Source organism: Hyalella azteca, unplaced genomic scaffold (genome assembly GCF_000764305.2).
Source record: "Hyalella azteca isolate HAZT.00-mixed unplaced genomic scaffold, Hazt_2.0.2 contig3582, whole genome shotgun sequence".
Classification (NCBI taxonomy): domain Eukaryota; kingdom Metazoa; phylum Arthropoda; class Malacostraca; order Amphipoda; family Hyalellidae; genus Hyalella; species Hyalella azteca.
The window spans coordinates 36816-53858 of NW_025933827.1; the positions used below are offsets into that span (position 1 = coordinate 36816).

The 17043-nt window shown below is 37.5% G+C and overlaps 1 protein-coding gene across 1 annotated transcript in view; it reads right to left on the reverse strand.

Annotated features, from left to right (window-relative positions):
* Positions 1-636: 636 nt before the first annotated feature.
* LOC108668283 (nucleolar protein 10) overlaps positions 637-17043 on the reverse strand; it is a 19625-nt gene continuing 3218 nt past the window's right edge. Inside the window, exons 2-14 of the mRNA XM_018155469.2 lie at positions 12333-12375; positions 8825-9024; positions 8519-8655; positions 6650-6784; positions 6121-6217; positions 5854-6000; positions 5065-5184; positions 3376-3529; positions 2774-2937; positions 2321-2451; positions 1570-1666; positions 1044-1136; positions 637-756 (exon numbers count right to left, since the gene is read on the reverse strand). Coding sequence (XP_018010958.1) covers positions 706-756; positions 1044-1136; positions 1570-1666; positions 2321-2451; positions 2774-2937; positions 3376-3529; positions 5065-5184; positions 5854-6000; positions 6121-6217; positions 6650-6784; positions 8519-8655; positions 8825-9024; positions 12333-12375 — 1569 coding nt within the window. The 3' untranslated portion in view covers positions 637-705. The remainder of the gene's footprint in view (positions 757-1043; positions 1137-1569; positions 1667-2320; positions 2452-2773; positions 2938-3375; positions 3530-5064; positions 5185-5853; positions 6001-6120; positions 6218-6649; positions 6785-8518; positions 8656-8824; positions 9025-12332; positions 12376-17043) is intronic.

The following is a 17043-nucleotide window of genomic DNA, read 5'->3' on the forward strand; positions in this document are numbered from 1 at the left end:
GCACTCATTTGTATCCTGTTTAATGGTCAACGTTTAAGTTGCTGCCCACAGACAAGATTTAATTCTTATATCAAGTATTTGATGACCTAATCGCTCATAAGCAAGCAGTCCTGCGAATCAGCGAGCTGAAACTTGACGTAAATAACCACAGTGCTTCGTACGTTTTCACGACCGACACCCGCGTGCTAAGGACGGCCGACACGCGCGTGCCAAGGACGGCCGACACGCGCGTGCCAAGGACGGCGGACACGCGCGTGCCAAGGACGGCCGACACGCGCGTGCTAAGGACGGCCGACACACGCGTGCCAAGGACGGCTGACACGCGCGTGCCAAGGACGGCTGACACGCGCGTGCCGAGGACGGCTGACACGCGCGTGCTAAGGACGGCCGACACGCGCGCGCCAAGGACGGCTGACACGCGCGTGCTAAGGACGGCTGACACGCGCGTGCTGAAGACAACGTCAACTCCCACACAATGTACAATGTCTCGGGAGTTGACGGACGTCTCTGTTGTACCAACATTACAGTTGGTAATATAAGGCGATAAGCAGGATCAATATCACAGTTGTTGATAAAGGTGATGGATACGCAGGATCAATATCAAAGTTGGTGATATAAGGCGATGGATAAACAGGATCAATATCACAGTTTAATAAAAGGTGATGGATAAGGCGGACTTGTAGACGTGCCCTGCTCTGATGTCCCTTAGAAGCGACGAGGTTTGTTCCTAAACAGTTTTTGCTTCTGCTGTTCTCTCTGAAAAGGATTATGATTATAGCTAAGCTATTTTGACAACACTTGTGCTTCACGTTGAAGTTTCCAAATAACTAAAACTCTACTTTAACAGAAATTTTAACAATATTTGTCTTTCATTATTTCAAAATCTCTTAAAATAGCGAATCCCAAGTGTGTCTGTAGACTGTTACACCTTAACCAAGGGTGAAAGAGTAACAGACATAGTCCACAACATTAATGACAATATGGAACTTATTTATCTCTATATATTTTTAAAGTTCATTTTGCATATCCATTATTATTCTCACCTCCTCATCCTCTTCAGACTCGCTTCTCGGCGCGCTATCATCAATAGCATCCAAGATGGAGTCGGCATCAGAGACTTCCCCAGCGTCTTCAGGCTGAAACGGGTACATGGAAGGGCGATTAAAATCAGGAAGTGGGTTTATAAAAGGGCGATCAAAATCAGGAAGTAGGTTTATGAAAGGGCGATTAAAATCAGGAAGTAGGTTTATGAAAGGGAAGTTAAAAAAAAGTCAGGAAGTTAAAAAGCTAATAATGACATTTGGTTAATGACATAAACAATGCATTTAAAGAATATCAAAAGTACTGAAGAGGTAAATTTATGCCTAAAGAATGAAAAAAAGTAAGAAAATCGAGACATTATTCCATGAGAAAATACGCAAGCTACTCGAAAATATAGCCCTAGTAAACGAATATTCAACGGCGATGTAAGAGTAATTCAAAACTAGGCAATTAGCTGAGCGAAATACACAGAGAACTTCCAGGGTCAGAAAAAATGACATTAAATAAACTGTCTAAGTTTTGACGCACCTCGTTTTGGAACTCTTGTTCCTCGCGCTCTATTTCCCTCTTGCGCTTCTTGAAGGCCTCCTTCATCTTGATGCCGGCACCGCCAGACCGGTCTAGCCTGGAATGATGCGAGATATTAAAGTCGAACAATAAGTAGAAAATACGCCTATGGCCTGTTCAAAATTATGGTTATGATAAACTAAAATATATAACTGGGACAATTGGTATATGGTGTTGAAAAGTAAACAACTTCCTTTTGAGTTTGTGTTCTCTCGTAAAACGCTCGCCCAAATGAAGATTTCAAATTATTGTGGTACTGTACCTCTCATAGCCCTCCCCTGCTGACTGTACCTCTCATAGCCCTCCCCTGCTGACTGTACCTCTCATAGCCCTCCCCTGCTGACTGTACCTCTCATAGCCCTCCCCTGCTGACTGTACCTCCAGCACAAACCCCACTTGTAGCCGTGCTGTTCCCGTCAATGGTCGTCTACTCACCATACTCAATCTAATTTAAATACCTTTGTGACAAGTACTTTTGTCCCCACGTGATCTATTTGGATTAGCAAAAAAAAGAATTCGGATTATTACAAATTGGATGCTACAGAAAAGGCGATTTGAAAAGGAAAAGAAAATGTGATCAAGATGCGATGTGAATAGGAAATGTGATCAAGATACAATGTGAAAAAAATGTGATTAAGATACGATGTGAAAAAAAATGTGATCAGGATTTGATGTGAAAAAGAAATGTGATCAGGGTGCGATGTGAACCAACCGCTTAGCGAGCTCAGGGTCTCTGGCAAAACGTTGGTCTCTGAAGAGCCGCGAAATTCTCTCGTCCAAAATCTCCTCCTTGAACTCGTCTCCGACCGCCTGCAGCACCTCCTTGTTCACAACGCCTTCCTTCTGCAGACAAATTTACAAATTATTTCTGCAACTTTAATTTTTAGGCAACGACTGCTAGAAGCAATTCAGGATTATGAAAGTGCATATTATAGGCTTCACAATAAAATTATCAAGAAAAGAAAATGAATTATCTTATCAATTAAAATTATCATCAATTATTATTAAATTATTATATAAATTACTAAATTATCAAGAAATTCTCATCTTAACACTGGCAACAGTTAAAGTGCCATTTTTATCCCATTTCTATCAATGGCGACGTGCAACGTGTTGTCAGTGTATGGTGTTAATAAATTAAAATGAACATTGAGAAAGATCCAACCTCTTTCTGCTTAAGTTTGATCTTGTTCTCTTCAGCGATGGTCTCCTTCAGCTTCTGCTTGATGACGTTGATGGGCTTGACAGGCACCGCGAGACGCTTGGCTTTGTTGTAGAGCGCATTATTGATGTAGTAGCCGTGCATGGACGCTCTCAGCATGCTCGTGCCTGAGCAAATAAGTACTTAGATATAACTTAACCTTATAGAAATAGTGGCACATTAAATGAGCAAACATGCCGATCTAGCCGCAAGCTGGGACCTTCTCAGGCCCAGGAGTTAATTGTCGGATCGACTCAATGAGTTCCCTTGCAACGTAAGAAAATTCAACTTGAATTTGGTAATTTAAGCATCCCCAATGCCGAATATTTCTTGTAAAATAACTGAAAATATAATTTCCCTCAGGTCATCCAAACGTACACCACCGCGATCTTCATGCTTCTGAGTCCCGGTCTGAGAAGCCCTTACACTCGTCCGCTGAATGAATTCAATGCCAAAACAGCACACCCAACACCCACTAACAAGGTCCTTCAGCCCACCCCTCCAGCACAGCCAACACCCACCAACAAGGTCCTTAAGCCCACCACACCAGCACACCCAACACCTACCAACAAGGTCCTTAAGCCCCAGCTCGAGCAGCTCGCCCTCCGTCACGAAGGTGTAGTCGTCGTACTGCGCGGCCACGGTCGCCTCGGCGTCCTCCTCCATCTCCTCCGTCATCGCGTCCAAGTGACCACACCACGCGGGGGCGGGGCCGAGGCTCTGCTTAAATTAGGCAAGTTAACCAACATAATTATAGACAGAACACGATGATACTTCTTGTCCTTGTTGGCCAAGACTGTAGTACATGAGTGAGGTTATCAACATATTTGTAGACAGATTACAGCGATACTTATTATCCTTGTTGGGACCATGCTGTGTGTGGAAGACGAACTATCATCAAGATAGCCAATATAGTCAAATGGGGTAAGACAGGATCGCAGCCTTCATGGGGTAAGAAAGGACCGGCCCATGGCATGCATTCTAATTGCACTGAATTCAATTTGGCGAAAGAATATGTTAGAGCAATCATTGCCTGTCATTTCAGTGCTTGTTTCAACCCTCTTCTGCAAATAATGAATTTCTGGCTAATTTTCAAAGAAAACCTATGTAAAGAAGGGTCACAAAATAGTTAACCCTGTTTGGGAAATAAGCTCTGTCCCTGTCTCTTATACACATCTAGATGTGTATAAGAGACAGCGTGCAATGTTATTCTCAATTAAAAAGTTAGCTCCCAATATTACACAGCATGGCATATCCCTAGTAGACACAACTGCGAATGGCATAATTTTTGGAAACATTACATGACCTATTGACACCTTAATGAATACTAAACCAATTATTTGAGTGTGACAACCATTAACTGTACTAATACGGCCGTTCAGGTTCTCTTCCCAAACATGCACTTGACTTGCCCTCAACATCCTGAGAGCTTCGTCGCTAATTAAGCTTATTTGAGCACCAGTGTCAATTAAAGCACATATACGCACAGAATAAGCACTAACAACACAGGAGCCTAATGCTTTCGTATCGTGGGCACACATGCTGGAAACACCCTCGGCCACCTCGGCACAAGTAACAGGATTAACAGANATGTAAGGAATCCTACCTACATAATAACTTAATGTAAGGAATCCTACCTACATAATAACGTAATGTAAGGAATCCTACCTACATAATAACTTAATGTAAGGAATCCTACCTACATAATAACTTGATGTACGGAATCCTACCTACATAATAACTTAACCCCACAACTGAAGCCCGCAGTCAGACACCGCGAGCTCAGCGGTGGGGCGCTCAGGAACAATCACCCTGGGAGCACGAAATCCCATAGGACTTCTGACGAGCACAGACACCCGTCAGAAGTTTCCCCTGAGGGATTGGTAAGTTAATATTCAGTCACGAAATTCCTTGCTAAATAAGGATTTGAACGGGACTTTCCTCAATGGCCCTACTTTAGTTTCAAAATAATAAACTAGATTCAGGGTGTCGGGATGATGAGACTTTACCTTCAACCTCCATGCTCCTGTTAACACAACACTCACAGGGAGGATATACAAAACACTCACTATACAAGGCACACACTTATACTAGGCATACACTATATAAGGCACACACTATACTAGGCACACACTATACAAGACACACACCATACAAGACACACAACACTCACAGGGAGGATATACAAGACACACACTATACAAGACACACACTATACTACAAGACACACACCATACAAGACACACAACACTGACGGGGATAAAGTAAGCCTTCATGTTCTTGTCCTCAGCAGCGAAGAAGGCCAGCCCTGTGCCCGGCACGACGGCCATGTCGTTGAATGGCGCGTCGCCTTCGATGCTCGTAACCGCCTCGCCCTGCCGCAAAATAATAAAACATTCCTAATACATTTTATAATAAAACATTCAAAAAATATTGCCGAAAAAAATCTATATAAGCCTTGCACATCTTAATTATGGTTAGCCAAATATGGAACTCTTGGCTCGCAGTAATTATATACACAGTTTCATCTGGTAAAGTGGCCAATTGATGAAAATTCTTCAATTAACCAGCGAGTTGCAGAAAAAAAAGTTTTTTAACAATCTACCAGGAGCACAATGAAAAATTAGATGAAAATCGGGTTATTAATAGGAAATTGTCATTGTTACTAAAAAGCCGCTTGAAACCATTCTCAACAAATTACCCAAGACAAGTTTACGTTAGGATGAAGGAATTCTGCTGGTCAAGGTCAACTGATGGACTTCTACAAAGTAGCTACTTTAAATTTAAAATCGTCCTATCAAATGAATGTAAGGAAATAAGGTCACACTGATTTTAATTATTGAAAATCTTCAAAATCAACAACAATACGGATGATTGCCTTTTGAAGAACCAAATACATCCAGAATGATGTTTGCTATTCAAGAGGTAGCTCAAGATTCAAATGGATAAGCCAAGCACTCAAGTCTTCATCGTAACAATTTTGTTGACTAGCAAATCAAAATATAAGATACATCAAGTTATTAGATAAATGAAGCGCAACTGACGTTATTCTTGTCCCATATTTTGAGCACATTTGGCGCCATGGAGAAGACGTTGCCGGAGGAATGGAAGTGCAGAGCTTGGATGGGCGAGCGGTTGTGGTGGTCACGTATCAGGTACGGGCTCTGGCAGCGGATGTCGTACATCAGGATCTGAATGAACAACATGAATACTTCAATGTTGAGTAATGTTTCAGGATATAATAATATTATATTATTATTATACATATATATAATATAAAGTCCCTGTATAGAAGAGCTTACACAACTGACCTGCCCTGTATAGTTGCCTACGGCCAGTGTGTGTGGGCCGCTGTATTCAAGTGATGTGATGCGCAGGTCTTTCCTGGACCTGATCTCCTCGTCCAAACTGCAATGTGAACATGAAAGAAAATTTAGACGTGGTCTATAACATTGCTCTTCATTGTAATGAGTCTTCAAGTCTTTTGTGGACGTTTTGTCCTCAAAGAAATTGCAATAATGCAAGAAATATTAAGAAAGGTCTACTACTGGAGAGCAAACTATTGAACAGCAGTTATTTTTGAGGGAGTTTTCATGGTAGCAAGATTTTTTTCATAGCGTTGGTCTAATTCTGTGGCATATTTTGCACAATCAAGCTGCTGCATTAAGTAATCAGAACTTTTGCTGATACTGATGATCTGTTGCAGCAACTTGTTGGCATAACATTCAACACTAACCTGTTGGCATAACATTCAACACTAACCTGTTGGCATAACATTCAACACTAACCTGTTGGCATAACATTCAACACCAACTTGTTGGCATAACATTCAACACCAACCTGTTGGCATACTCGGCCATGTGCTTGCCACAGTCAAGGACCCCGGCTTTACTGCGGTCTCGTGGGTCCCAGCACTGCAGGATGCCATCATCAGTACCCATTGTTAAGAGCCCATGATGCTTGTTCAATGTTAGTCTGAAAAATATTTTAGTGAGTTATGTATATTCATTTTGATAATAAGCAGGAGCCTGCATTCATAGAATCAATGGTGCTTATATTTATCAACATGAGGCCAGATTATCAAAACACCACAACATACACACAAGTGCTTAGGTACACGTAAGCACAGCGAAGTGGACATAACTCTAAACGGTAGTATTATCAAAACATTTTGCGCAAGCAACAAAACAACTTCTTGAACACAACTTTAAGACAACTCGGAGGTTGCAGAAGTGGAGTAAGGCACAACTATTTCCAGAGTGAAGTGATTGGAACTCATCATGTTCCCAATAAAACTGAAAATTTTGAAATATTTTTACTTATACCTAAACATACCTATAAGGTACCTATAGTCATGCCACTAGTGAATAAATTTAAATCGTTTTGATGCCAAGGGTTATAGATCTATCAATTTTGTCAGAAATTAGAATCAAATGTTAATTTTCAAATCACAGAGTTTTAAGATTATTCATTGGAAAAACTTCATTACTGAATTATTGATTCAAAATTATAAGGATCTTCACCAGCCAATCATCATATTTGGCATAGATATCAACCAGCCAACTGACCTGCTCTGTCAGTTGGCAAACAAGATGTTAATTTAAAAACAAATTGTTAATTTTAACCTTCCTATGAATCATATTTATCATACATTTCTGCATTAATTCTCCGCAGATGTCCTAATATCAATGATGGAATAATTATACTGTAGGTACAAGTTTTCTTTCAACTTGTATCAAAATATGTAAGCTCAAACTGTCATAAATTATTGTAAGGAAGGGAAAATTATTATTAACAGTGTATTTGAAAATGTATCTTTTTAAAAACTAGATGACTACCATTTCCATTAGGCTGTTCATTCACATGGGTTTGATAATACCATTTTAGATCGGTAAGCATTGCATACGAATATTTACATAGGGCCAAAATTACCTATGTGTACTTCTAGGTGATAATGCCGAAATTAGTTGTAGGCATTATGTAAGTTCTTGTGCATGAGTATGATTGCAATGTTTTGATAATCTGGCCTATGACATAGAGGTTAATGCATCAAATGATATAATGTCCATGTATACACATACTGAATGTATCTTTATTAAAACAAATATTGAAAAAGTGGAATTTTATAGCATTAAAAGCCAATTAAGAAATCAAATCAATTTAAATTCGATTGATATTATTTATTTATTTTAAAGCTAGAAGTGGCAGCATAGATTAACATATAATATATGATATCATTCAATTTCTCCAATATTATGTATTATTTCAGGGTAATATTTTCAGGATACTTTCATCTCTTGACATCATACACTCATGATGCACATGAAGAAAATCTAAAATTGAAGCACAATGGTGCAATATGGTTATTTTGTGGTATAATGTAACATCAAGAGTACATAATTTATCCAAATTTTAGAATACCCATCATTGCTGATGCTCAGTGTAGACCATGCACAAAGCTTCCAAGATATGGTGTTCCCCACACAAACTTCATCAAATTCTAAATAAAATAAATTCTTTCTGTAGCCAATGTTTGGCTCCTGTTTGAGTGATGGGAAGCATTATAGCAAGTTGGTTTTCCTCAGTGTTATCTGTGCACAATAAGAATTTTATGAGTTTGCATCAAGAGGAAATAACTGGTCTACAATAAAAGTCTTTTGTGTTTACAACAAGAGAAAACAAAATAAGTGACAATCAAACAAAACCTACCCAGACGCTGCAATATACAGATCAGCTGATGGCTGATGTAGGCAGAGGTCACGGCCAAACTTGGGTATTCGTAGGCGGTGGATACGGCCACCCTGACCATGCAGCTCAACATAACGATATTCTTGAAGGTAAGCTATCTGCTCGAAGTAAAGAAACATAAGTGCCATTTTGGCAAAGATTTCATCAAATATATTCATAGATAATAAATTCAATGGTTACATGAAGAAAAAATAAGAAATCTGTATTGAATGACATTTCCTTGCTTCAATTAATGCAAGGTCAGAATGATGCTGATGATTGTCTTACCTTACTATAATCATCACTGAGAATTTCTAGTCGAATAACTTCATAGTCCATCCCTCTTTCAAATTTGACAGATAGCTCAGACAGGTCATAACATTTCATGACAGGTTTGTAGGTGCCACAAGCCATGAGATACTCGCCATTGGGGGACAACTTAATGCAGTTGCTAACATCAGGCATGACAAAATCTTGCAACAGATCCTCTGCAAAGTAAGCAATTAACAATATAAGAATCCAACACACTTAAATTTTCCAGTCAGATCAATCATAAGACTTTTAAGGTTTATAATACCATAAACAGGGCAACTTGGACCTTTTGACTTTTAAGAAAATAAAACCCAATAACTCAAAAAGTTCTTGCTTTAAAAAAATTGAGTTGATGGCTCTTAAAGTGCCATATGATAATCTATAAATGCAAAAAGGATTATTTACTGTGACTATTTGTATCACAAAAGGGAGTGCTAAAAATGAAAAAATTTTGTACCCTATCAATATACCCCCTCTCATTTCTCAACTATTTGACAGAATGACCCCTAACTGATACCTACATTACCCTACAAGCCTTCCAGTTTTATGTATTGGAGCCAACCTAAGTTCATTGTGATAATTACAAATTGGGTGGGCAATGCCCTTAATGGGGTCACTTGGACCAGTCTAAATGACATCAAATGAGGTGACTTGAACTGAATCATATTGCAAATAAAAACCACATTTAATCATTAAACACGTGTTATTCAAGTGTTACTAATGCTATATATATATATATATATTTTCTAGGTTACTTATTGTTCTAAATTTATTATATATATATATATATATTTTCTAGGTTACTTATTGTTCTAAATTTATATTGTGCCTATTAACCAGTTAATTACTGTAAATGGCTACATTGTTAAACACCTGCATACCATGGATACCTGTGCCTAGGGCCTACAAGAGCTGTAAGGGCTTCTGCACCTACAGAAACTATATGGGAGATGAAGTAGATAGAGTAGAAGATTTAATAAGAGACAAGGCTAACCCAAAATAAGGCTAACCCAAGCTGCTTAACAGTACCGGTATGGCTTAGGCAAGTCTGTTTTGTTCAACAGAGTGCATAGAAGCTATGTTACAAAGACTGGAGGCCAAACTGTTTTTTAGGGCACAGGAGAGCATTGTTGTCAAAAGACTTGCACAGTGTAGTGATTATGGCTACATGTTTCAGTGTATGGACCTAAGGACTATTGACCAGAAGGTTCTGGGATGAGCAAGGACAAACCGTCCTTAAGTTTTCAATGAACCTTTGAGGGCCCAACTGGGCTTTTGCCTTCATCAAGCAGCATAGCAATTCAGGTAAAAGACTAGCAAATGATATTAAAAGATTAAGAGCAGCTTTGGGGAAGCAAACTCTGAAGGAGTACTCTTCAAGGCTAGCAAGGAGATAAAAGACATAACTCCTACCCATATTTTCAACCATGATGAGTCCCAGATTAATTACCCAATCCAAGTCACCCCAAGGATGTCTGACATAGACCACCCACCTTTCCTACAACTGTACATGAATACCAAGAGGAGAAGAAAGATGCACCTACTGGTGAGTAAACCGTAGGTACCTACTGACCTTACATATGCATGTTTCAACTCAAGTCAAACATAGCTGGTTCAATAATGATGAGCTTCAAAATTCTAAAATGGTCCAAGTCACCCCCTTTTACAGCCAATGAAATTCATGAATAACCTTTAAATTTTATCCCAAAGCTCTAGCACATAATTCTAATTACTGTTATATTTTGCTAGAATAATAATGTTAATACAAATAAGGTTATTACAAGGGCTATTCAGAAACTAGGGAACATATTGTAATAAAATAAAAATTGGGTACAGGAAAATTATTTTATCATTTACATCTGAAATAGTGACTAAAATGCTACTTTTCTACATTGACACCAAACAAATGAAGGCACTTATTGTAGCAGTAGACAAGCTTCACATTTGTTTCATCTTAGAAATCTTCTGCAGCAATATCAGCCACTCAGTGATGCATGCTCAGAGCTCATCGTATTTATCAAAATACAATGTTGCTAGCCAGTTCTTCATCTTTGGGTACAAGTGAAACTCACTCGGTTCTAGGTTGATACTATAGGGGGGATGCAGGAAAATCTCCCATTTGAAAGAGTCAAGAAGTTCTGCAGATTGATTAGCCAGACTTCACATGGCAATGTCAGACCTCAAACAGCAAATTGAACTGCAGAACTTTTTGACTCATTCAAATGGGACATTTTCCCTTATCCACCCTACAGTACAGACCTAGCACCAAGTGATTTTCACTTGTTCTCAAAGATGAAGAACTGGCTAGCAACAGCGTTGTGATGACAACAATTAACTCCAGGCGTGAGTTGCTGAGTGGCTGAGATTGCAGGTGGCAGATATCTATGACAAAGAATGTTCAAAGCTTGTCCACCACTATTTGTTAATTTATTTGTTGACTATGTAGAAAACTAGCATTTTAGTTACTATTTCAGAAGTTTATAACAAAATATTTTTCCTGTACCCTGCTTTTGTTTTATTACAAAGCGTTCCCTAGTTTCTGAATAGCCCCTCATACATAGGTACATTAACAAAGGTTATATTTAAAAGAAGCAGGAACAATAACAATTTTACTCTTGATTGTCATTGTGGCTAAAACGTAAGTCCATTTTTAAGTTCTTTTAACTTTTTATAGTGCAATGCATGCCATTTTAATTTAATTTACAAAAAAATTCTCAGCAAGTTTGTTTGGCATTTTTCCAGTATATACCATACCATACCTACCTATATTCAAAATAGAAAGTATTTATTTAATTAATTAACCTCCATTTGCAAAAAAATACAGTCATGTGCACTTGCTTCTAAAACAAAAGATTGAAGTTTCAACTATAGATCTTGCATACCATGCTGATTTACCATAATAAAAATTGTTAAAAATTATAAAAACCTTCATGCACCTCAGTCTTAGACAACCAAGAGTCTCAGAAATATTCAGCCAAGATACCGTACCCAAAAGCAACTAATCATCACAAAACCCCAAGGCCCAGGGTAATGTCAATGCAAATAGGTATACCTATACCCGGTAGTGCTTAATGATTCCACTTCTCTGTAGATTGTGACTTTTGATCAATATGGAGATGAACAAAGATCTAATAGAAAACACAAATTTTTTTATCAATACGTATATGCCAGTCATATTGGACCACAATTCAATGCTGCAGATGAACTTGCAATTCTATGCAGAAAGATACCAATGTGATGAAAATAATGAACAATCACTTGACACTGACTCATGGTTGAGATAGTGAATAATATGCTTCACAAACTGAGAGAAACTTGAAACATGATAACAAAAGGAATGTGAATTTATCTTGAATAAATAATGAATCAAGTTTCATGATGTTTTGGTCCAGATAATAAATGGTTGTCAGCCCATGAATGAGATGGGACAGTCAACTCTTAATATTACAAATTAAATGCTCCACAAATTTTTTGGGAAACTCACCACTATTGGCTTTCAACTTCTTCTTCTTCTTCTTTTTGGCCCACTGGAAAATAAGAAATACTTTATGAGAAGGTATATTATGGAAGTTAGTTTGTATATACCATATATATATATATAGGTATGCATGTTAATAAAGATTATTATAGAGCCTATGACAAATCATCAATAATATAGCCCTGTCAGTATAATGAATCCTTTAAAGTTGAGATGCTATTGATTAATCAATTAGCAGCACAGGGATACTGTAGCTTTTGGCCACCTGTCTTTGCTGGTACCTGACACCTGCAGCCGTGGTAATGTACACTACGAATGTCTGCACTGATAATAAATTGCAATCTATGAAGAAGCATAACAGCAAACTCCAATCTACCATAATCCTACCTAGTTATTTTTGGGCAATGAGCTGAGCATCCTCAACTTTTATTGTGTCTTACTCCAAAGTCTGGCCACCATGGAGGAATTTTAGAAAAGGGTTATTCATTTAGTTATGCCTGAGGCATAATGCACTCCACCCAAATACTACACCAACCTAATTACAGGAGATACAGTTTAAGGTCATGGTGGAATCCTATGGAACAAAAAAATTTTTGCCCAGTTTGACTTGAGGCATCACGCACCCTGGCTAATGATTAGAGGTTATTGATTAGGTTCAACTAGCTTAATGAAAGACTTGCATCAATGTATATAACAGTTATTTTTTTCTCATAAAGTTAACATAAGATAATTGACTTTATATAGCAAGCATTCAAGTTTCCTCCTTTTCAGAAATAATATATGCCAAAACAATTAATTTTATCCAACTAAACATATGAATATACACTGTTGATATGGTAATTATATTAACATACATACTTGAACAAATACATGTATTGAATTACATAACACATAATATAATATCAAAAAATGCAGATTAAATTATCTTTTTGAGTATGTTTATGCTCCTGGAATAGACATTCAGTTTTATTAGAAGAGATTTAACTGAGCAGTTTGACTTATTAAGCTTATTTAGCAAAAATATAACTCAGGTCTTGTCTATTCAAAATGTTCTCAGAGCAGCAGCTCTATGCTTGACACTTCGTGTGCGCAACTCCAATCAATGCATGAACATCATGCACAACATTTGAAGTTATTTTACAACATTTAAAAAGTCAACCTCCTACTTATCTGAGAATGAACTTAGGTGATGAATGCTTCTTACATAATTCAAGGCCTAACTTAGACAATTATTGCATTGTAGGTATACATAGCAACAAAAATTTATCTTCAAAAACCTGCCTCTTAAAGCATCTAACCAACACAAACTTTGCCATATCTCCAAAACATAGTGCAATTCTATAGGTATGGTAATATAAAAGAACATGGTTTTATGACATTTTGAAACAATCAATGCTTCTTTACAGACTGCCACTCAACACACTAGCACCTTCCCAAACAAAAGATAGGTAGCTATGCAGTGGATGAACGAAAGGGGCAGGCCAGCGTTGTGTTGGCAGCAAGCTGCGGCATCAGCTGTGGCAGCTAGCCTTGTTTGCTGGCGAATTTTTAATTTGAAATATAAGGCATGGATGAAGTGTGGTTTCAAGTCTGTAACAGCCTGAATTTCAGCCTAAAAATATAAAAAATATGTAACTCAGTACTCACTGCAGTGAGTGAAAGAGAGCACATTTTCTTGTTGACGAAAGCTTGAGGTCACGGACAGACGGGCAGACAGACAGACGGATGGATGGACATGGCGAGCACAATAGTGCATTTTTTTCCATAAATGAGAAAATGTGCTAAAAATGTATGTTTCTGCATGGACTTCAATTCTGCTAACATTGAGAAACTTCAAGAGTATCTTTCATACAAAAAATACTTGCTACATTAATTTTAATTTGGAGTCACATTTACAGCCAAACTAAAATTTATTTACAGAGTCTTTATAACAAGATAGATACTCTGAAGTTTCTCATGATTAACAGCATTGAAATACATGCAGAAATTATAATTTTTTCATATCTTTTAGGCTCCTAAAGACTTGAATCTGCACTTCTTCCAGGCCTCTTCCTTTCATATTCAAAATTCCCAACCAAGCAAGCTTCCACCAAGGCGTAGTTTTCACCAAAGAATAGTTTTACAGTAAGGTTCATTGTGGACAGAAGTACCATGGATTATTGATTGGTAATTTCATGCATTAGGTACTACATGTAAAGGCTAAAAATCATTGTAAAAGTTGTATCCCCAGATTTCCATGCTTTGATACTAATTAAATTCATCACTTGAAATTATAATTTTCAAGTAAAATATGAAAAGTCATCATGTGAACTCTCTATTACTATTTTAAATTAACTAAATTTATGGTGCATAGTTTTCTATGAAAAACAACCATGAGAAAAAAAAATAGGACAAAAAGCATTATTCATTCTACTATAAGTAGAATGAAATTAGGAATATAGAATAAACTTCATTTGTTGATATTCAATAATAATATGAATTAATTATTCAACTTTGAAAAATTGAATAAGAAGTGAAGCATATTACAAATCTAGAGTGGCCCAAGGACAGATTGCAGCGCCAGCAGTGGCAAGCAAATGAACTACCGGTACTACTTTATTGTTTAGTTGGTTAGATTAATAAGTTAATAATATTGTATTCTGTTTATGCAGTCTCTTAAAGTGTTCCAGCAAGATATTTCCATGATGAATTATTTATTTATTTATAAATTTGTGGCTTAATAAGTTCTTGCATTCTGTGACTCACAGGCGATGGATAATGTGTGTGCATGGGACATCACACCTTGTTCCTGTGGCTAATTCGGAATGCTTTTATTTTGCGTCTGGCAAATGACATATAGCTTATGACTTTTTGAAGATGCCATTCAATAGCCCTCGCAAAGAGCTTTAAAATGAGCTCAAACTCGTTTCTGAAATGTTTCATGGTTAGAAGTTATCAACAAAAAACGCTCAAAACCGTCCCTTATTACCCCGTTTGATGGTATTATAAGTTTTCTGTCTCTTGTCCCTTGTCAAAATGTATCTGTGTGTTGCTCCAATGCTTGTGCGCACAAGCGGGGACGGCCAGAAGTTGCGACAAACTGTGCGCAGCAATGGCTTAAAAAAAGTCATAATGCGTGGGAAAATTACGTGAAAACAAACATCATCCTGAGTGTGGATTTTTATAGTTATTTATGGCAATTTGGGAACAATGGAAGTAACCAAGAAATTTCACTGGTCAGAATGACCACGGATTTGTACGGAAAATGTTTTCCTGGCAATAGATCATTGCCCAATTGTGCCAAACTCAGCCAATTACAGTGCAGAGAAGAGAAGCCTAGAAGGACAAAATTTATATTGTTTGAAGAATTTTCATCATGTTGATTTGGAATCTCAAAAATATTTACATAGGTATTAATTAATTCATTCAATTGCTGGAAATGCATTATGCCATGTTTAGGCAACACAAACAAATGGTATAGTTGTTTTCTATAGGGTAAACGCGGCATATTCCGACATTGTGGGTAATTCCAACACTTATTGACTTTTTTCCTTTTTCTTAGTTCCATGCATTTGTTGTTGGTAGAAATAGTGACGTCATACTCTTGCATGCCATACTAATGCCAAAACACTAGGTCTGGGCCGTCTGGCGGGAAAATGTTGAGATCCAAAGAGAGACAGTGCGCGTCATCCAGCAAGAACATCGAAAAATGTGTCAAAGTTTAGAGTTGACCTTGCTCTACCAAATAGTGATAAACTGTCTGTGTAGAAAGAATATTATGGTTTGAGACTTTTAAATAAGTCTGTGAATATATTAGGAATCCTTTAAGTATACTTGTATTTGTTGATTTCAAGTCGTAAATAAATTAATAGATGATTAAGTTAAGAGACGGTTATAGACACATAAAAACTAATTCTGACACAGCTTGGAATTAGACACTCGATAGACAATTAGACACAGCTCGTTCCAAGCTGTGTGCCAAAATTAAAATGCTCTTTATTAAAACCTTAATAGCTCTTAATTAAAAGCCTAAATAAGTAGTCTTCAATATTCAATAGTGTTCCAATTCCAAGCTGTGTTGTATTCCAATACAGCTCACACAGGCGACACAGCGACCGGAATTTTAACACAAGAGTGTTGGAATTACGAATTAATAGTTTGAAGCGCGGCCGGAATTAGTCTCACAAAATGCCTAATTTAGTCACACACAGTGTCGCACTGCGCCGGAATATATGGATTTGGTAGCTCTGCATTCTAAAGGCTTTTGAATAAATATGGCAACATTTTGCAACGTTTCATTGTTGCTGGTGCATAGTGCAGTGTTTGGAGAGTGACGTAAAGCAAACAGAACTTGAGTAGCGCATACAGTGATTTTTTTATAGCCATTCATTTTTTGCTACATCCTTAAAGTGTTGGAATATACTGCGTTTACCCTAATAGCAAAATGTTTGAATTGGTTCTTTATTAAAAATTATTCAGTTTTCACTGTAGCATGGCAACTTTAGTGAGGTGGCAACTTTCGTGGCATTGACGTGATGGTAGTTGTAGCTGAAAAGGTAGATTATATTGCACACATGTACAGACTGTACTCAGTGTACTGTCCTGCTTTAGATGATATTTTCTAATATTTTTAACCTTTGAACATTAAAAACTACCGTAAAATGGGGTAACTTAGACCGGCGGGGTAACTTAGACCACTTTTCGTTTTTTTAACAAAAACCCCCACAACTCAAAAACT